This window comes from Ursus americanus, chromosome 16 (genome assembly GCF_024610735.1).
Source record: "Ursus americanus isolate L20-20 chromosome 16, mUrsAme1.1.p, whole genome shotgun sequence".
In the NCBI taxonomy this organism is placed as follows: domain Eukaryota; kingdom Metazoa; phylum Chordata; class Mammalia; order Carnivora; family Ursidae; genus Ursus; species Ursus americanus.
The window spans coordinates 9,408,708-9,428,943 of NC_142142.1; the positions used below are offsets into that span (position 1 = coordinate 9,408,708).

General features: G+C 48.0%; 1 protein-coding gene and 1 long non-coding RNA gene across 8 annotated transcripts in view; one reads left to right on the forward strand and one right to left on the reverse strand.

Annotated features, from left to right (window-relative positions):
• The window catches only part of LOC123804190 (uncharacterized), a 66,937-nt gene that overhangs the window by 33,055 nt on the left and 13,646 nt on the right, over window positions 1-20,236 (forward strand). The window contains exon 3 of one of the 3 annotated variants that reach the window (XR_015726933.1): window positions 11,385-11,631. The exons of 1 other annotated variant lie outside the window; for it this stretch is intronic. This is a non-coding gene — a long non-coding RNA (uncharacterized LOC123804190). Of the gene's footprint in view, window positions 1-11,384; window positions 11,632-14,385; window positions 19,262-20,236 lie in introns of those variants that run through there. One more of the 3 variants, XR_015726932.1, reaches the window with a different exon arrangement.
• KCNE3 (potassium voltage-gated channel subfamily E regulatory subunit 3) lies at window positions 7,403-19,440 on the reverse strand. 5 transcript variants are annotated; one of them, XM_087868161.1, is made up of 3 exons: window positions 19,418-19,440; window positions 13,131-13,282; window positions 7,403-9,728 (listed from the first exon to the last, which is right to left on the reverse strand). In XM_087868161.1, the coding sequence occupies exon 3, from the start codon at window positions 9,686-9,688 to the stop codon at window positions 9,389-9,391; it is 300 nt and encodes a 99-aa protein (XP_087724287.1). In that variant the 5' UTR covers window positions 9,689-9,728; window positions 13,131-13,282; window positions 19,418-19,440; the 3' UTR covers window positions 7,403-9,388. The 5 variants fall into 5 exon arrangements, with proteins under 5 accessions (XP_087724287.1, XP_045672180.1, XP_045672181.1 ...); XM_045816224.2 differs by lacking the exon at window positions 19,418-19,440 and adding an exon at window positions 19,223-19,379; XM_045816225.2 differs by lacking the exon at window positions 19,418-19,440 and adding an exon at window positions 19,223-19,379 and having other exon boundaries at window positions 7,403-9,731.

Here is a 20,236-nt window from a genome sequence, read left to right on the forward strand (position 1 = left end):
TCGCATGTTTCATCATCTTTGGACTACAGTTTCCTCATTTGCAAAAGGAGAGGTTTGAAATCAATGATCTAGAAAGAAACAAAGGACTACCATTTATTGCACATTGACTCTGTGCCATGCACTGGCATGCCATCAGGGTCCTGACCTTAGAAGGGCCCCATGCTTGGTTTAATCAGCCATCACCATCTGCTATCACCATCTTAACATTCTTCATAATATTTAAACAAGGAGTGGGGTGCCTGGGTGGCTCAGTCGTTAAGCGTCTGTCTTCAGCTCAGGGCGTGATCCCAGCATTCTGGGATCGAGCCCCGCATGGGGCTCCCTGCTCAGCAGGAAGCCTGCTTCTCCCTCTCCCACTCCTCGTGCTTGTGTTCCCTCTCTCGCTGCCTCTCTCTCTGTCAAATAACTAAAATCTTTTAAAAAAATAAAAATAAACAAGGAGCTCTGCATTTTCATTCTGCACTAGGCCCCACAAATTACGTAGCTGATCCTGTGAGTGTGTATGTGTGTGTTTAGAGAGAGAAAGAGAGACATTATCTCTAATATTATCTCTCATCTTCACATCAGTCTAGTGAGAATGTATGTGTATTATTATTTGTGATACACAGATATGGAAGCTGAGGTTGAAAGAGGTCAAATAAATTACTCAAGTTCACATGGGGAGTGAACAGGGAGCCAGGATTCCAAGCTAGTCCACTGAGTTCTGAAGCTCTTGCTTTTCCCACTAGACCAGCTGCCAGTGCAAACATTCTATAATTCTAAGATTCTTTTGTTCTTCCAACTACTAGTAGGTCTATCTCACTATTCCAGTAACAGAACTGCATTGATACCATTTGTTGTCTGAGTAGCTATCTGACTAAATGAATTAGGGAGTCATGGACTAGATGTCAGTGAACACATGGCTAAGTGGCAGGGAGTGAGTGGCTATAGAATTTAGACAGACATGGAGTCCAACAAACCTGGTTCTGCCATTTACTAGCCACGTGACCTAGGGCGGCCCAGGTACTTCTCTGTCTCAGTCCACCTCGTAAGTCATTGTGAGGATTCAGTGAAATAATGCATTGCCTAACACATGATAATCTCTCAAGAGATTATTACTATCTTTTTATTAACCACACTAGACTTGCTATTGTGCTATCAGAACACCAACTATTAGAATCATTTGTTCAATAACAAATGCAAGAACATTAGATTTCTTTACTTTTTTCTAAATCAAGTCAAATTTTAATTTCTCTAATTCAAATCAAATTAAATTTAGCTTCCCTCTCACCTACCGGGTTGGTGGGATATAAAATTTCAGAGCTTTTGTGGGGATGCAAAAACCTCAGGCCTCGACCAACCTGGAAAACCTGGGCAAGTGTCTTCAGCCCATTGTAGTCGTGGCTCATTATCCAAGCAGGTGAGCTGCAGTTGGACGTATCTGGCCCAGTTGCTCAAGTCATCTACTCCTATTCTATACCTGGCCACCAAGAGATTCTGCATGGCTCCCAAAGCCATGGCTTTGTCTATTCCTAGGTGTCCTTGTAGTCATCACTGCCGGAGATACTGGGAAAAAGCCAAGTGTGGGCCCTACCACCCCTCCATCCTCCTGGCTTTGCTTCCCCTTCCCAAACAATCCAGCTTTGTTCCTTCAAGAATGTATAGATTGAAAACAGGGACTTCTAAATGTGTTCCCCTGAGGTAAAGAAAGCCTCCCAACCTACAAAGGACTAACTTCCAAAAAGGGTATAGAGGAAAATTTTCTTTTTACTAAGTCCACAGCAGGAAAAAAAATTTTAATTGATTAATTCATTCAATTATACCAAGTTCTCAAGCTTTTTCATCTTCTGTGAAGACTCCTGTAACCTGTTTCTCCCTTGGCCACTATATTTTACATCGAAGCCTGTATGTCTTATCTTTACTGCCAACTGGGGAAGTAGAGGGGTTTGGGGAAAGGACAACACTAGACAGATTATGTTGCTGATTCTCGCCATTTCTGGGTGAGAAATTTCACAACCAACTGTTTGGGATTCCACATTTCAGATCTTCTGAACTGCTTGGGAACAATGAGCAGTGGGTGGAAAAGACACCGGCTTTGGAAGCCTTGATTTGTGGGAGCACATTTATATGTAATGGCACAGAGGCTTGGTAATGGGGTGTTGCAACAGGTTAGGACACTGATGTCCATGGGACAGGTAAACGGACAGGAAGTGCTGGGTCATTGAGAAAACAATGTTTTCCCCTAGTGCGCATGGTTATGCTAGGTGTCTGCCAAGTGAAGAGCAAAATTAGAAGTTTGCCGTAACATAGCAACAGAGCTATAGACCTGTTGTACTGGGCCCTCTAGTGGCTAGTTCGTATTCAATGACCATAATGCTGCTTTCTCTAGTTCTCTAGTTCCTACTCAATGAACTGCCGGTCTCCATCACTGTCTTGTCTTCTTTTTGGTTTTGTTAGAACCACTAGCTGTCTCCATCTATATTCTGTCCTCTCATTCCTCTATCATTGCTGGCTCAGAGCTAGGGCACAGATCTTGAGGGAAAAATTGGTTCCTTTAGAAACAGACCAAGATGGAGAGTGGCATGCGGGTTTTGAGGGGGAGTACCCCAGTAAGGAAGTAGGATTGGGCAGAGGGAGAAGCTAACTCACAGTGTGGTTGCAGCTGAAACCTCAGCTGCTCCTAACGGGGAGTTCTGGAGTTGAGATGGCACCTGAGTTGTCCCAAATTGAGCCGTGGAACCAGACCTTTGTATCCCTGCATCGATCTGTCATTGGTTGTGAGCTCCCTCCAGGAGGGGTTCTAGCCTTGGGTGAGAGATTTACTTGCGACCCAGGGGAGCGTACAGTGAGGTAGCTGGGAGCCGTCAGCAGCTCACATTCCCAGTAGCTGGGTGGTGTGAAAGATCTGGGCAGAGCACCACTGTATCCACTCCTGGGAGTTTGCTTTCACATTCATGGGCTCCCTGAGCACTTTGTTCCTCTCTTTTGCCAGTTTTCCCTCAAAACGGGGAGGAAAAGGCCAGAAATGAAAAGTCAGGAGTCAGAGATTCTAGCAAAGACTCCTGTTGCACGACCTTAAGATGTCACCTAAATTATCGTAGCCTCAGGGCTAGGGAGAGAGTTCAACAACGATGCTTCACCATTTAAATTTTATGAAGTGCTCTCTCATTCACTTTTAATTGAATCCACTGGGCCAAACTCAATCAAATGAGATAATGGAGATGGAAATAGTTTGAAAGATTGGAAGCACCATACACATGTGAGAGATTATGTAGCGCGATACTCATCATAATGTTGATTCGTTCTCAAATTTATTAAGCATCTACTTTGTGCCAAGCTTTCTCCTAGTTGATGGAGGCATAGAGATACATTAGGCATGGTCCCTGCCTGTACCTTTGCATTGTTTTTAGGAGGGGAAGAGACATGCCAAGAGAGTACAATGTGGTAAAACTTATAGAACCATGACCAGGGTGGTAAGATTAGTGAAAGAAGCCTCAGTTTGTGTGGAGGAGGGGCATAGATGGGTTCAATGTAAGGCTGCACAGAAATAGAACATTTTTATAGGTAGAAAAACTGAAGTGGGTGAGCTGATCCTTGCCCCTACGAAGGCAGGGACTATGCCTACCGTATTTGCTGCTGTGTTCTTAGTACCAAACACATTGCTTACATCCAGGTACTTAATTAATATTTGTTGAACGAATGAATAAGTGACAAACCAAGAGCAGAATTGTAAGCCTGTAGCTGCCCCACAGAGCTCTTTTCAGATGTATTTAAATAATCCCATCCTCTTCTGACTAAGGGAGGTACAGCAATGATTCACATTAGATGCTTTCTCGAGATTAAACCCTTCTAATCTCCCAGCAGATTCTGTGGCTGGTCTCTCTGTTCTCCTTGTCCCCAGTGTTTAGAGTCAGTGCTGTAGGGACTCAGGGACCCTCACCCAAGAGCTGTCCCAATTGGCTTATTATTCCCATAGAATTGTGACAATGTCCTCTCTTCTCCTTTGTGGCATCTTGGTTGGGGATGGAAGGAGCTGGGCAGGGATGAAATTGTGACTGCTCTATTTCTTCCCTGAAGGGGAACAGGGAGGCCAGCCACAGTCTGTTGGGAGATTAGGAGGGTTTAGGTTTAAGACAGCCATCGAATGTGACTCTCAAAGGAACCAGCTACGGTGGGGAAAAACATGGGCTTTGAATGCAGGCAAACCTGTGTTAACATCTAGACAACCTCACATATTGAGTGAACGTTAAAGAAGCTATTTCACCTCTGAGCTTCTGTTTCCTTATGAAATGGCGATTAAAAAAAGTTAAGAGCTTTTGGAAAAAGTGAAACAAGGTAACATGCAAATTCCCAGCACAGTGCCTAGCAGAGGTTGATTTCTCATCAAGAACCAGTTTTTCTTCCTTTTTTCTTTCCTGGTCATTAACTTCTGACTTTCCTGTTCCCCAGGAGCTCATTCTCTGTCAGTGTTTAACCACTGCTACAGATGGGTTCTCTGATTTCATCCAGGCAGATCGTATTCTTGGTTTCTTAATGGCGCCTGAAAGAGGATTCTTTTTCCTACACGAGGTTGGCTGAAAGCCTTGCTTGGTCTATTTCCCTTATGCCTAAACCGGTATCTTGGACATTACCGGTCTAGGGAGAGATGAGACAAGACTCACCAATGCCAGAAAAAAAATGATCAAAGGTCATACTGCCTGGACAGGGTTAGTTACACCTGCAAGGCTTCAAAACATGGTCAGAGTAACAGCACCTCGTTCTCCTTGACAAGGCTGTACGTTGTTGTCGTTGTTGTTGTTGTTGTTGTTGTTGTTGTTGTTGTTTTGTTGTTCAAGGCCAGCCCTGGGGGAAAGAGTGAGGAAGGTAGGGTGAAGACCGTTAGCTGTCCTCCAAAATCCATGCATCCCTCCCATAGTAATAGAGATGTGGCTGGGATGTGACTGCCCAGATAGGAAGCTCATTTGCCAGCTCGCCTTGCAGCGTGGTCACATTACTAAGCCCTTGTCAGTGGATGTGAGCAGAAGGGATGTGTTCAGCTTTTGCCTTGCTTGCTTAAGCGTGCATCTGTGGCCCTGGAATTCCGTTCTTTCTCTCCTCACTAACTAGAAATGCCCCAAGCAGAGTGAACTTGGAAGCTGCATGTTGAAGATGGCGGTCATTATCCTTAGTCCCCGAATGACTGAGTAGAGCAGAGCCATTCACCTACTCGAAATGCTTGGACCATACTACATTGGACCTCCTAATCAAATCCTTAAAGTTCTTCCAAATCCTTCTTCAAATCTCCAGGAAACATCCACAAATGCTTCTCTCTCCTCTTCCTGACCGTGACTTGTAATATCTGTTCCCCACATTTTCTGGTACTTAACTACATCGTTTCCTATGTGGTTCTGTTTGGTGTCACCTTGTTCTGTTCTTTATTTGGTGTGTGCTTCTTGTCTGTTAAGCAGGAGATCCTAAGATGTGACACCTTTGCTTTTACTCCTGTTTGCCCAACAGCACATCTGTAGTGGACGCTGATGGAGCCCAAAGAGGCCCCCTGCCCCAGCTGCTGCGGGCATTGGCTGCCATCAGTTTGGAGCTGCTCCCTCTTCCAGAGATTTGGCCTCAGCCAAATGTGAGCACCCCTGGGAGGTTAAGTACCCCCTCTAGCAGCCAGCAGCCAATGATGTGGGACACGGGGCAGAAAATGATAGCCACAAAAGGTGGGGCAATTCTGTGATGAATACCGAGCTTCAGAACCTGCCCTAGGAGCCAGGCTGTTGCAAACCTCCAACCCAGACAACTTCGTTGCTTAGCTTTCTTCCTGTGCTGTGCTAGCCTGCAGTGGCTCACGGGTGCCACCTTGTCTCCAGACAATTGCCCTCAGCGGATGAGATCCTCCTTACAATCCTCCTCCTGTCCCCCCTCCCCACCAAAGCGGCCCACAACCAATGCCTCGCTGATATGGGGACATAAAAGACCAGCCCCTGGCCTCAAGGGGGTGTAATCCTGCGGTGGGGTTTGTGCCCCAGCCATGTAGACCAGTTCCCTGTGGATCAGGCCAGGGCTAGACATGACCCGAGACACACTTTGTTCTTTCTCCCTTGCAGGTTTTTCCTGAAAAGTGCCCCATCAACAAATGCCTGTCTCAAACTCTGTTTCTAGGGAACCCAGCCTCAAGCTATCAGCATCAGTGCCCTGCTATCATTTCCCCAGATCACTTCCCCATTCATTTCTAGGGACTATGCAGATCCACACCCTGGGTCGGGTGTACCATGGAGCCAAGACTGGGTTGAAGGTGGTGCAGCTGTTAGATGAAGACCCTGTGGGCTCTGCTGAAGCCATTATAAGGAATACCTACTAATTAGGGTTGTTATGAAGGTATTAAGAGCTAATGAGTTAATGTATATAAAATGCTTAGAACACTAGCTGACATCTAGTAAATGCTCTTAAGTGTTAGGGCAGAGTTTCTTTGATCTTCTTGGATCTTTTTTACTCATGCATCCCAAGAGTGCCAAGATGCGTGCTTTGCACATAGTAGGCCCTCAGTAAATATTTGTTGAATGAGCGCTTACTGAGGTTTTGCTTTGAGGGTTCAACGTGATGTGCTGGGATCTGGCCAGCAGAGGGCAGAACCAGTGCAGATAAAAGATCCTGTGCCTCCAGGAGGAAGTGCCACTGAACTCAGGACAGTGGGTGTGGGGTAGAACTGGGGGAGAAGAGTAATGAGGTATATTGAGCTCCTACTTGTGAATTCAGACCAATAAGTAGCTCTAGGCCCTGGAGTTGCCCTGGTGTCTGTAGCTCTTCTTCTGACCTTGTGACTGACTACTCCACGCTCCCCTCAATAAATCCCCTTTTGTGTTAATGCTAATATACATTGGGTTTCTGCAACTTGCAAGCAAAAGAATTTATATTATTTTATTATTAATCCCTGTTAAGTGTAAGGACTGTGTGAAGGGGAGCCACTTCCATGGGTAGGGCCACTGAAGTCCCAGGGATGCCACACTGGGCCTGCTTCCTGCTCAATTTCCCAGCCAACCACTGTCTTTAAGAATGTGTTTTCACCACATTTCTACCCCCAAGCTTCCTTCGTCTTGTTCTCCTCTTTTACTTCACCCATTTAGATCAGTCCTCTTTCAAAGTCCAGTTCAAATTCTACCTTTCTCTGAGTCCTCTAAATCTACTCAATCTCATTTCTTAGAACCCTTTTAGCCTGACCATTCCTATACTTAATTGCATTTCCTGTTTTATTTGGGAGTTTGGGCTGGGTGGTCTCTAAAGTCCCATTCAGTTGCAGATTTCTGAATCTGTTGTCTTTCCATATGTCAAATCTTCCAAAGCAGGTCTTCGCCTTCTCCTTCAAGAAGAGCTAGGGAAAGGCTTGAACACAAAGGGGGGGATGCTCAGCACAGATTTAGAGGGAGTGAACACAACTCACTGCTCATGGGAGTGAATGTGTTCTGTGATCCTTCATTCAAGAAACACAGGCATTTATTTTTATTTTTTCAAAGTGGAAATAGATTCCCCCACCCCTTATTATACAAGCAACATACTCATGGTCAAATAAATCAAATATTACATAAATTTTTTAAGTAGAAAGGGAAAATCACCCACAATCCTTCTCTTCAGAGATAATGGCAATTAAAATATTCTTTTAGAGTTTTTGAAATATACAAATATGCATGTTTCAATAGGGCCTTCTGGAGACCCCATGTAGATCCCTTAAATAGAATCAAACAGAACAGTGGGAGGTTCCAGCCTGAGATTTGTAGCTTGTAGGGTAGTCAATTACCACATTGCACATATGAGACTGAACCATAGGAAAACTACTGATCGTCAGCTGCTTTTTTTTTTCTTTTTTCTTTTTTTTTTAAATTTATTCGACAGAGACAGAGATAGCCAGCGAGAGAGGAACACAAGCAGGGGGAGTGGGAGAGGAAGAAGCAGGCTCATAGCAGAGGAGCCTGATGTGGGGCTCGATCCCACAGCGCCCGGATCACACCCTGAGCCGAAGGCAGACGCCCAACCGCTGTGCCACCCAGGCGCCCCCGTCAGCTGCTTTTTGACCTACAAACACAATTTTATGATTTAACCTAATGTCTGTGAAGTCCAGAATGTCAGAACTGATAGAGCCCTTAGAAACTTTCAAGTCTAACTATTTCATTGTGCTGAAGAGGAAAAAGGATCAGAGAGAGAAGCAACCAGCACATTCATATACCAGAATCTTTCCACTGAACCAGGTACCTGTTTCGCATACTCTCCTTTGAATTTGATAATCTTCTAGATGTGATAATAATCTTCTAGAAGCAGATTTTAGTTTGGTATCAGAAAACTCACAGAATTTCATCAAATCAGAAGATGCTATATTAGAGGGTATGACTGGAGATGTGGCTAGGAAGGGTGCTGTGACCCGGCTGGAGAGGCCCATGACCCATGGAGCTAAAACATGTCAACATTCAGGCCCTGCAATGCACGGCTCCTTAGGGTCTTAGGACGGGTCCTAGTAATGTATTCACGTGGTCACATGTGTTGGTAATATTTGCAAAAGCAGGGTATTTTTTAATTCTTTTTCTTAAGGAGGGCCCCCAGAGTTATAGACGTTTCAGCCCTGGAACCTGTCCTGTGTGGTGCAGTTTTGAAAAGCACGAGGCAAGGAAACCAGAGTTCCTAGTTCTAGCAGTGGCCCTGCGCTGGCCCAAATGGCCAGAATGGTACTTACTTTGCTTCCCTCACAGGGGGTAAAATCACAAACATTAAATGTCTTAGAACACATAAAATGTGAACAAATATAAGTCACATTACTTAGATTCTTATCTGTGATATGGGATTATTACTGCTGCTTCTCATGGTCGTTGAAGATAGCACATCAAAAAATGTGTCCTCAGGAGTGCCTGGGTAGCTCAGTTGGTTAAGCGTCTGCCCTCATCCCAGGTCATGATCCCGGAGTCCCAGGATCAAGTCCTGCATTGGGCTCCCAGCTAAGTGGGGAGTCTGCTTCTCCTTCTCCCTCTGCCCCTCCCCCTGCTTGTGCTCTCTCTTTCAAATAAATAAAATCTTTCTTAAAAAATGTGTCCTCAATGCGTCTTCCTGTTTCATCTCCCTCTGCTACAACTTCCTCTTCTCCTTCCTCCAGCCTCTCGCCCCTAACCCCCAGCACTCTAGCCACGGGGCCAGGCATTGGTTATTATCTCTTGCTACTTCTATATATTTGTCCATGGGGCTCCCACTGTCTATAAAGTCTACCTTTACTGGGAAAAAAAATCTTTATCCACAAGGCCCAGGTCTGCCAGCCCCTCTCCTCCCACCCTAATGATGACCTCCCTTAGGACTGTTTCTTGTTGATCTTACAGATGGGGACACTGAGGCCTGATGTGGTCCATCACTGAGTTCTGGTGTCGTGATATGCTGCCATTCGCAGCCCCCAGCATTAGATCATAGACACACGGTTCTTGATGTACACGTGATAGGGGTCACTGCGCTTGTCCACTTTGCGTGAGCGGGTATATCCCAGGATGAGGCTGCCCACAGTGGCAGCAAATAGAAACATGACGAAGAGAATGTACATGTAGGAGTTGTCATCACGGCCAGGTAGGCTGGCCCGCCGCTCCTCAGGCAGGTTGTCTGGCCCTGGCCGGCAGAGCAAGTTGCTGTGAAGAGTAGCATTTAGAGCCTTCAGCACCGCGTGCAGGCTCTCATACCAGGTCTCAGTGCCGTTGGTGGTCTCCATAGCAACAGGGACGCAAGTGGCCAAAGAACTGGAGGACGCTCTGCTGGTGACAGAAAAGAGAGAGGGGATGGCTTCTGTCACCTGCAGCTTGAATTCCCTCCCGACCGCTTCAGACCCCAGCTAAAATCCCAACATCACAGTTTATTCTACCTACTTGTTTACTGGTCTGTCTTCTCCATTAGACTATAAGGTAATGAAGGCAGGGACTGTGTCTGTTTTACTAACTGCTACATACAAGCACTTGAGACAGCATTCAATAGCCGCTCAGTATATACTCGTGGCATAATGCCTTCCTTGACCACTGTAAGCCATATTAATCTTTTTTTTTTTTTTTTGATTCTATGAATCACTGAGATTTAGGCTACCAGGGCATTTGGGGTTATTTACTCTAACTCCTTCCATTTTATACACAGGGAAACCGAGACCCAGAGAGAATTAAGTGGCCTGTCCATGATCAGAGAATATTGGAAGGAGAGCCAAGACAGAGTCCCTTTCTGTGATGGCTGGCTTGGAGCTCCTTTGGCTCCTGGGCCAGGTCTCGGCAGGACTGTGTTGCACCATCAGAAGACATTTCCCAGAACGCTCCTTCAACACAGATCTTTTTTATATTCCACAGGCAGCATTTACAAGATGTTTGGGGATAGCTTAGATTGCACCCTACTTGGAGGCCAGAGGCAGGGTCATTTGATCTCTCAAGCATCCTGTGTCCCAAACACTCTAGGGGGAAATTCTGTTGGAAATGAGGTGGTGGGGGAAGCAGGAAGAGGCTGATAATCACTGCAGACACTGGGGAAAAGAAGAACAGGGTTGGGCCTAAGGGCAGGGGAGTGAAAGGATCACTCAGTCTGGTTTGGGGTTTTGCCTACCCCAGAGAGAGAAGACACAGACATCTCAACTATCCTTCCTTGTGACAAAAAGTCACTGTGTACCTGGTGTATAATATATGTCCCTTCTCCTTCCTCTCAGAGATTCTTAGTCTATAAATATAGAAAAATACCCAAAGACAGCCTTGTATCCTAATCTCTGAAAAACCATGTCATTTTTAAACAAGACTCCACACTCATTTCTTTCAGGAAGACTTCATTGAGTGCTCCCTACCCCCCCCTTTTTTTAAAGATTTTATTTATTTATTTATTTGAGAGAGAGAGCAAGCATGAGAGGGGGTGAGAGGCAGAGGGAGAAGCACACTCCCCGTTGAGCAGGGAACCCGATGCAGAACTCGATCCCAAGACTCTGAGATCATGAGGTGAGCCAAAGGCAGACGCTTAACCAACCGAGCCACCCAGGTGCCCCCAGTACCTCCTACCCCCTAACCATACTCCACAAGCTTTATCAGCACAGCCTTCCCTTTTGGCCAGCACTTACATATAAGGCAACGTGTGGCTATTCTCTTGTTATTGAAAAGGGTATCAGCAGACCACATGCTCCTGGTCAGCAGGACTGTGTCTCTCCCTCAAGGCTAGGGAACTATCCTGAGACTGGCTGGGTGTTGTGCTTCCCCAGGGTCTACCTTGTAACTGGCTGGATGTTTTTCCCTCAGGGGTCTCCAGTAAAGATGACTACTTTAGGGACTTCTCCATAGACCACACACTCAGAGTTCACCGACTGGTTCCAAAGCCCTCCTTTATCTAGGTAGAGTTGTCAACCAACCAAAGTTAACAAACTTTGACTCTTAACCATATGGTCTCTTCCCCAGAAAAGATGACAGTTATGACCATGACCAATATTTATGAACAACTCTATGAATACAGAAGTTGGGAGGGAAAAATCTGAAAACTACAGCAGTCACCCAGGACTGGCCTACATTTCATGCAAGGCCTTTGGGGCTCCCTGCTATGTGATGCTTGGACTACCTTGTCTGGATGGAGGAAGGGAAGAGAACAAGGGCTCGCGGACTTAAGATCCAGGAGGCAGAGGTTCTCAACTACTAGCCCCCTTGTCAGGTAAGAAATTTCTGCCTTCTGCTTTCCTCATATCAGCCAATGGAAAGTAGCAGCAACACAACGAATTAATGGCTCAACTAATCATTCAGCCAGTCATCATTTATGGAGGCTCACTCTTGGGCAGGCCTCCTGCTGGGAGGTTGGGAGGCTCAGACCTAGTCCCTGCACTTAGGGACACACTGCCAGCTGATCTGTAATACAGGTGACAAGCCAGGGACTACTGGGGCTTAGAGAAAGAAGAGACAAATTCTCATCAGGGCTCAGAGAGTTTCACAGTGATAGAGGCATCTGAGTTGGACGTTGAAGGGTGTTTTGGAAGTAACAGTAAGAAAAGCAAAGAGGTGAACAAGCATGACAAAAAGAATGTTTAGAAGAACAGAAAGTAGCAAAAAGGGGTTGGAGTGTAAGATGTGTGGAAGGATAAGATAGGACGCAGGATAGAGAGGCTGTCCTGAACAAGGTCACAGAGAGCCTTGAATGCCAGGCTGCAGAGTTGGACTTTATCCTGTAGTTGGGGAAGAGCCATGGAACAGTATTTTAAAAGGGAATACAATGATAAGATTTCTGCTTTGAAAGGACACTCTGGCTGCTATGTGGACTGGAGGGGGTAAGAATTGAGGCAGGGAGAGAACAAGGGTCTTGAAATAGTTCGGGTAGAATACACAGAGTCCCTGGGGCCATGGGGATGACAAGGTGGGGACGGGAAGGGGTGTGAGATGTGAGAGGCATGTGGGGAAGCGTTTAGGGAAGAAGGGGCCTCAGACAGTTTTACAGGGAGATAACAGACAGATGGGGTGCCTGGAGGAGCCCACTTTGAAAGAAATGGGCTTCTTGCCTTGTTTGGGCTTTAGTTTCCTCATCTGTCGAAACGATTATCATCGGGAGTTGTTCAACGGGTACAGAGTTTCATTTTTGCAAGATGAGAAAGTTCTAGGGACACCTGGATGGCTCAGTCGGTTAAGTGTCTGCCTTCAGCTCAGGTCATGATCGTTGGATCCTGGGATCAAGGCCCACATCAGGCTCCTTGCTCAGCAGGAGCCTGCTTCTCCCTCTGCCTGCCGCTCCCCCTGCTTGTGCGCCCTCTCTCTGACAAATAAAATCTTTAAAAATAAATGAAAAAGTTCTAGAAATCTGTTGCACAACAGTATGAATATAGTTAATACTACTGAGCTGCATGCTTAAAAATGGATAATAGGGTAAATTTTATGTACTTTTTTTTTTACCATAATTAAAAACGACATCATCCCTGCCCTGCCTCCCTCCAGGCTGGCTTGAGCATACAGTTTTATTATGGTGGAAAAAAATTTTAAATCTATTCTCCATTTTTGAGAAGGAAACACACAGACACAGTACGGACAATGAAGATGAAGTCTCCCCGTTCCCAGAGGTCCAGGACTCTTTCCCAGAGCAGTCACTGTTACCTGTTTTCTTAGATATCCTTACAAGCTAGTTTTAACTGACAGGGCAGAGGAAGGGCAACCTGAATCTGGAAGACTCACCAAATCACAGGCAAATCCTCTGTGGCTCTGAGTCAGCTTCAGGAATCTCCCTATGGGTGTCCTCGGGCTCCTCAGTCCCTCAGCCTCTTCAGGGTGTCTCTGGATACATCTGGGGTCTCAGTATTGACTTTGGGAGCTGGGAAGGCCCAGAGCTGGAAAGCAGGGGACGAGGCAGGAAAGGGAAGAATCAGACACCCAGAAATCTCTTCAGAGCCAGGGTGGATCTCCCAAGGCTGGGGCCCCAAGGGTTGTGCAATAGCCTTGCTGTGGGTGCTAACCCCCTCCCACCGCTCCTCCCTTTCCTGCAGCAGCTGGGTCAGGCCAGCCTAGAGTTGCAGTTACAGGAACTGTGTAGTGGCCAAGGGACATCTCACTGCTGTCCCTCAACTCCAGGCCCGCAACGTCTCCATTGGGTGACTTTACGAGAAGCCTCGGTTTAACAGGTCGACTCCTGCTCAGACACCAGCTAATAGTGCAGACTCAAATATTGCCTTTCCCAAGGGTACAGGTATCTTAGCAGAAACCTCTAAAAGGTTGAAGGAGCCTGAGACCCAAGGGAATGAAGTGTGTGGCAGAATGGCAGCTGGCCACTGGGTCGATATTTTACATAGGAACAAACGATGTTCCCAATGACTGGGTAAAACACCGTCACACCATCAGCACTAGATCATTGTGACGATTAAAGAAGAAAATGGCACAGATGTGGCGGCCATTTTATTTTTGCAGAGCAGAGGCTGGCAGGACGTTCCAAGTCCATCTGGTCTAACCTCTAGTTAACCTCCTTCATCTTACAGTGAAGGAAATGGAAACCCGAGGAGCTGTCTTGGTTCAGCTGCTACTTGTGTGACTTAGGGCATGTGACTTCCCTTTTCTGGGCCTCAGCTTCTGCCCGCATCTGTGAAATGAAGGGGTTTTATCTACATAATCTGGTAAAGTCAGCTGTAACATCCCACGAGGGTACAGATCACAAAACCACACTGTGAGATTACGGGAAATTGTGGATAGGTTGGTGGAAGAGGCATTTTGGGGTCTTTCTAGAGCCATGTAAGTCCCGAGATAGAGAAGCCTGCAGCCATTGTTCTCACAGATTAAGACATAACTGAGCCCCAGGACTGAGTTACACTGAATATTCCTGCCTAGATAAACGGAGAGCCAAATCGGTTGGCTTGTTCGTTTTTCCTCTTAACGGCCCATCTGCCCAGGTGATCTAGCCAGGGAAGCAGGCAGACTCTGTGCCTGCTGGGGTGGAGGTGGGGGTGGAGGGACAGTGTGGGGGACAGGGTGGGCTCCGAGGCGGGGTTCAGTGAGGACAGTAAAGGTTCATGAAACCATACATTCCTCAGATCCTCCTTCCAGGGCCTCTCTGGATAGACCCCAATGTTTGTGGTTCTGACAGGAGAGGCAAAGAAGCCACTGTTACGTATCTTTAGGTGCTGGGTTGGGGTAGGAGTGAGGGCCCGGGTGCAAGGGCATCCCGCTGCGTCGGGAAACAGAGAGCTGATAAAGGGACAGGTTGGTTCTCTTCGCACTGCCTCTAAGTCCAAGGATTGGCCATTGGCATCACTGTGAATTTTTTTCCTCTTTCTGAGCTCTGTGGCTGCCCTCGTCAAGATGAGTCACTGATTATAAAGTTCATAACAGCGGGAGATGGAGCTCTGCTTTGGAGAGTTCTTTTTTTTTTTAAGATTTTATTTATTTATTTGACAGAGAGAGAGACAGTCAGCGAGAGAGAGAACACAAGCAGGGGGAGTGGGAGAGGAAGAAGCAGGCTCCCAGCGGAGGAGCCTGATGTGGGGCTCGATCCCAGAACGCCAGGATCATGCCCTGAGCCAAAGGCAGACGCTCAACGACTGAGCCACCCAGGCACCCCTGCTTTGGAGAGTTCTTAATTTGAAACAGAAGATAGACCAGTTAAGAGGAAGGTGAACAGTGACTGACCACGCTGAAAGAGATTTGAAAGATAGAATCTAGATTCTAGGCCAACTCCTCCATTTTGTAGATGGGGAAAAGCGAAGCTCCAGGAGGGGAGGTGACTTGCCCAAAATGGCAGGACTGTGTAGGTATCGTGAAGGCCAGAGGTCCGATGAGAACAGGGTCTTCGGGGGCATGTGCTGTTCAGGTGCTCTTTCCACTCCCAGTGGCAACATTCCCTGGCATCTGAGTTGTGCATCACACCGAACACAGTCTCCCCGTGTTCTGGGGAATCGGGTCCTCTAACTCCATTATTACTGCTTTTTCCTGCACTGCAGATTCTCACCAATCAAGGATCTGGAAAGGGGGGAAGTTGGCATGTTTTGGAGGAGTTAACCTTCCTTTATAATCTCATCTCCAGTGGTCCCTTCTGCTCCAGACTCACTCCTGTTCCCCCAAACAAGCCAGGAGCACTCTCTTCCTCTACACTCTGTTGGTATTTCCTGCACATTAACAGGTTCTTCCTGAATGTTCCTTTTTTTTTTTTTTTTTTTAAGTAAGCTCTATGCCCAGCATGAGGCATGAACTCATGACCCTGAGATCAAGAGTTGAACGCTTTACCAACTGAGCCAGCCAGGTGCCCCATCCCTAAATGTTCTTGACTTGAACTCACAGGTATCTAAGTTGGGGGTGGAGGTGTAAAGCTGTGATCTGAAGGATGAACTGGGCATCTTAGGTTTTCTTTCAGGTTTCTCTGGGGAAAAGAGAAACTCCGCCATTGGTTCTTTTGGGTTCCCCACTGCTCTGTTTCAGCTACTCTTTCAGAATGAACGTTTTAAGTGCCTGGGAAGGTAGAAAGGAGAGGCGGTTGGGGGGGGGGGAGTCACACAAAGAAGATAGGGGATCCAGTGACAACCCCTGAGACCACACAGTTTTGCCTTTGGTCCCTCAAGGGGTTTTATCACCACCCCTGACTGGGGAGCCAGTGGAGTGAGAGAGGAGTTAAAGGAATGGAACTTAACACAGAGTTGGAAAGAGACACAGGAATAAAATCTGAGCTGGAAGGGATCTTAATACTCATGTTGTTGGTACAAACCCCATTCAACCAGAAGAAGCAGAGCGCCCCCTCCCTGAGGAAATCACCTACGCAAGGTCTCAGTCCAGGGGTAGCGCTGGGACCACAAGTAGTATCCTGTCCACAGACGTTTCTACTTTTAGTTCCCTGTTGCCTGTAGGACAATCTAACCTCCTCAGATTGTCATTTAAGCTTCTTTGGATGTGACCCTGCCTCTAGCCCCATCTCACCACAGCTCTCCCCAGTACTCTGTGCCACATGATACTGAACTGCAGGCCATTCTCCAAACATTGCTTGCACTTGCACACTTCTTTTTTTTTTTTTTTTTAAGATTTTATTTATTTATGTGACAGAGAGACAGCCAGCGAGAGAGGGAACACAGCAGGGGAGTGGGAGAGGAAGAAGCAGGCTCCCAGCGGAGGAGCCCGATGTGGGACTCGATCCCATAACACCGGGATCACGCCCTGAGCCGAAGGCAGACGCTTAACGACTGCGCTACCCAGGCGCCCCACACTTGCACACTTCTTGCCTTTGTTTATGCTGTTTTCTTTGGCAGAGGAGGTCCCTTCCTCTTTTTATCTTCCTGGTGAACTCCTATTCATCCTTTAAGACCCAACTCCAATGTCACCTCTGTAGACCCTCTCCTGAGACACCCCCTCTCCCTTCCCCCCTCCCTAGCCAGTTAGTCTCTCCCTCTTGTCTGTTCCTAAAGTGCTTTACATAAAACCCTATTTGAGCACTGTGCTGTACTGAAAGTGTATGTGTGTGTGTAGGTATCAATACCTATAAATACGTATGCTAAACTATGTGCTGTGAGTTGTGAGGGCAAAGACCCGTGCCTCATACAGTTCTTTATTCCCTGGGCCTGAGCACACAGTAGGTTCTCAAGAATAAATGAATCAGTGCCTCTTCTTATTAGACCATCCCCCATCCAGCACACACATACACATTCATGAAAACAATTTACGGTAAGTACTTAAAAAGCAACTTCGAGAGCAGAAACAGATACCATTTGGTTTGGGAAAGGGGAAGCTCAAAGAAAAAAAGCCATCTTGGTCAGGCAGAGAAGGGACTCAGAGGAGGAGGAATCTTTAGAAGCTTCTTTGGAAGCCCTGACGTTCCCTGTACCTGAACCCCATTCAATCCAAAGGGCAGACATTCTTGGCCCCAAAACACTAGCAGTGGTTTTTCCACTCTCTTCCCTGTGTACCTACCCAGGTGTGGCCACACACACCCACCCATTGCACACATACAGTCCAATTCCCAGTCACCCAGCCTGTGATCTTGCCTTTCATGTGTGCCTTTGATGGTTCCAATCTTGGCTGTATGCTTGGCTATGTGACCTTGAGCACTGCATTTATTTCCTCTGAAACTCATATATGAGATGGGGATAATTATCCCTGCCCTGTTTACCTTACATGGGGACTGGGAGACACAACAGGGGGGAAGGTGTTTTAGAAATTGCCAAGTATTATAGAAGCATAAGAGAGAATTATTGGGCGATCTGATTTCCTCTTCTATTTCCCTACCCCCACCTGCAGATTACCAAGAACAGCCATCCCTATGTTGTCCCTCCCACCTCCCTTTGGTTCTCTTTCCTTGGGAGAAGTCAGCAGGCTCTTAGGACTCTTCTTGATTCTCGGACACACTTTCCTCCTTCGAAAGCCTGCCTTGGGGCTCCTGGGTGGCGCAGTATGTTAAGCATCCGACTCTTGGTCTCAGCTCAGGTCCTGACCTCAGGGTCGTGAGATAAGCGCCCCCCCTTGGGCTCTGCACACAGTGCAGAGTCCCCTTGAGATTCTTTCTCTCAAATAAGTAAATAAATCTTAAAAAAAAAAAAAAATGCCTTCCTTGTTTCTCATACTCTGATCAGCCCTGTAGTCCCTTTTCATTTAGGGGTACCATCCGGTAGTCCTATAGTTGATGGAGAACACACCAGAATTGGAATCAGAGTCATGCCCCTATTAGGCCATGTCTAGCCATGTGTCTTGGTCAAGGGATGACTCCACTCTGGGCCTCATGTTCCCCATCAGTAAGCTGGGGGTTCTTTCTTACCTCCCTCTTAGTAGGTATTTGGAGCATCCACCCCTTTAGTTTATGGATAGAAATGTGTTTTGAGATGTGTCAAGTGAGTGAGGGATGAAGAAGGGTGTTGGTTATCATCTTAAGGAGTCAAGATAATCGAAAGCAGTTTCCCTGCCTCAAGCAAGGGGCTCCTCCATTTGGAACCAGCAAAGTGGATGGATGCCAGGAGATAATGAGGAGCTTACGCGTTTACGATACACCTTTGTAGGTGAAGTGGAGAGAGCCCTGGACTAGAAGTGAGGAGTCTTGGGTTCGTTCTGCTTCTCTCCCATTCCTGGTGCGTCCCTGGGCAAGCTATCGCTCCGCTGGGCCTCAGTTTCCCCACATGCAAATTGGTGAAGAGTGGGGAGAAGGGATTGGAGGAGATACTCTTCACGGGCCCTCATACAAGGGTCCGTCTGAACTCATCGACTTTCCAAGGTCCAGAGCCCTTGCCCCTCATGCCACATGGAGCGTGCAGACGACAGGACCTAGAGACCCATTTAACAGGTGGTGACCCAGGAAAAGAAAGTACAAGGCATACAGCGGGTAGGGGACTTGAACAGGTTTACACAATCTATAAACTAGAACCCAGTCTCCTGACTCCCAACCTAGACTTCTGTTATTAGCAACAGACGGTGCCTTTGGGAGTCCCCAGGCGCGGGGCACAATGCAGTAGCGAACGGGCAGGTCGGCTCCGCGGAGCTAGCAGCTCCGGCCAAACAAGAAAACCGCGCGGGGTCCCCGAGGGCCGTTTCTGCGTCTGCGTTCGCTGCGGCCCCCGCCGGTGTTCGCCTGCGTATCTGTGGACGCGGAAAGAGCTTTCGAGCCGCCGTCCCGGGGCGCGTGAGTGCTAGTGCAAGCCCAGCTCCGCACTCCCACGTGGGGCCCCGGGATCCCTGCAGCTCGGTTCTGGGGAGAACCAGCCCGGTATGTGAGCCGCCCCCCACCTCCGGTCGGCGTTCTCAAGGGAGGCGGGAAGACCCCTCACTTCTACCCCCGGCTGCAGCGCAGCCTTCCGGACCCTGCGAGTGTGCCTTACCTGCCTCTCGGCAAGACTCCGAGGGGCGCCCGTCTCTCGGTAGGACCCCGCACCCTGGGCTCGTCAGCGCTCCGTCTGCGGGTGTGCACACAGCCCACGCCCCCTCGGCTCTGCGCCCCGACCCGCGCTCTGCTCCCTTTAACCTTCCCCAGGGCGCCTCCTCCCCCGGCCCCGCCCGGCCCCTAGCACACCCACTTCGCCCCAGGCTGGCTTCGGGCGCCTCCGCCCAGCTCCTCGGCCACACGCGGCGTGGGCTCCGACCCTTCCGTCCCCTGCAGCGCCTGCTTCCTGGACAGGAGGCCGAGTGCCTCTCAGTTTGCTTCAGCTTGCCCAGCCCGAGGCTGATCTCCCAAAAGCCAGGCTGAGCGTTGGGTGCTGGTGGAATCAGGCTTTGCTCCTAAGTGGCTGTGTGGTGGTGGGCAAGTCACTGCTCCTCACTGGAAATGGGTCAAGTTCCTAAACGCATGCTTCGCATGGGAGTGGTTTGGGTCAGGTGAGATTGTAGAATCCAGAATATTAAATCCATTGGTCACTGGAGAAATCATCTGCTTCTAACACAAACTGTCTTTTCCAGACAGGAATGCAGAGGCCCAGTCTGGGGAAGGGACTTGCTCAGGCTCCCCACAGAAGTCAGGGGTGGAACTCAGACTCAGAATTCACTGTGTCACTTTCTCTCCTTCACCCCAGCGGATGTCCCCTCCTTCCAAGTCTCAACAGCTCCTCACATGCCTGGACCACTGTTGTCCAGCCATACTTCACTGGTCCCTGCCCCAGAGCACCCTGCACTTTCTGGCCACCAGGCCCTCCCTCACACTACTGCTTTCTTGCCGGTGACACTGCAGGCTCGAGGAAAGACAAGCAGACAGGGACAGCTGGGAAATGGGTGGGGCGGGGGGGAGAGGGGGTGGCTATCTGCGGAGGAGTGGACGGTGGTTGGGAACAGCCTCTAGGGGACTCTGTGGGAGTCCTTATCAGAGCCCTCTTTAACAGCCTCCCACCATGGCATAATTAATA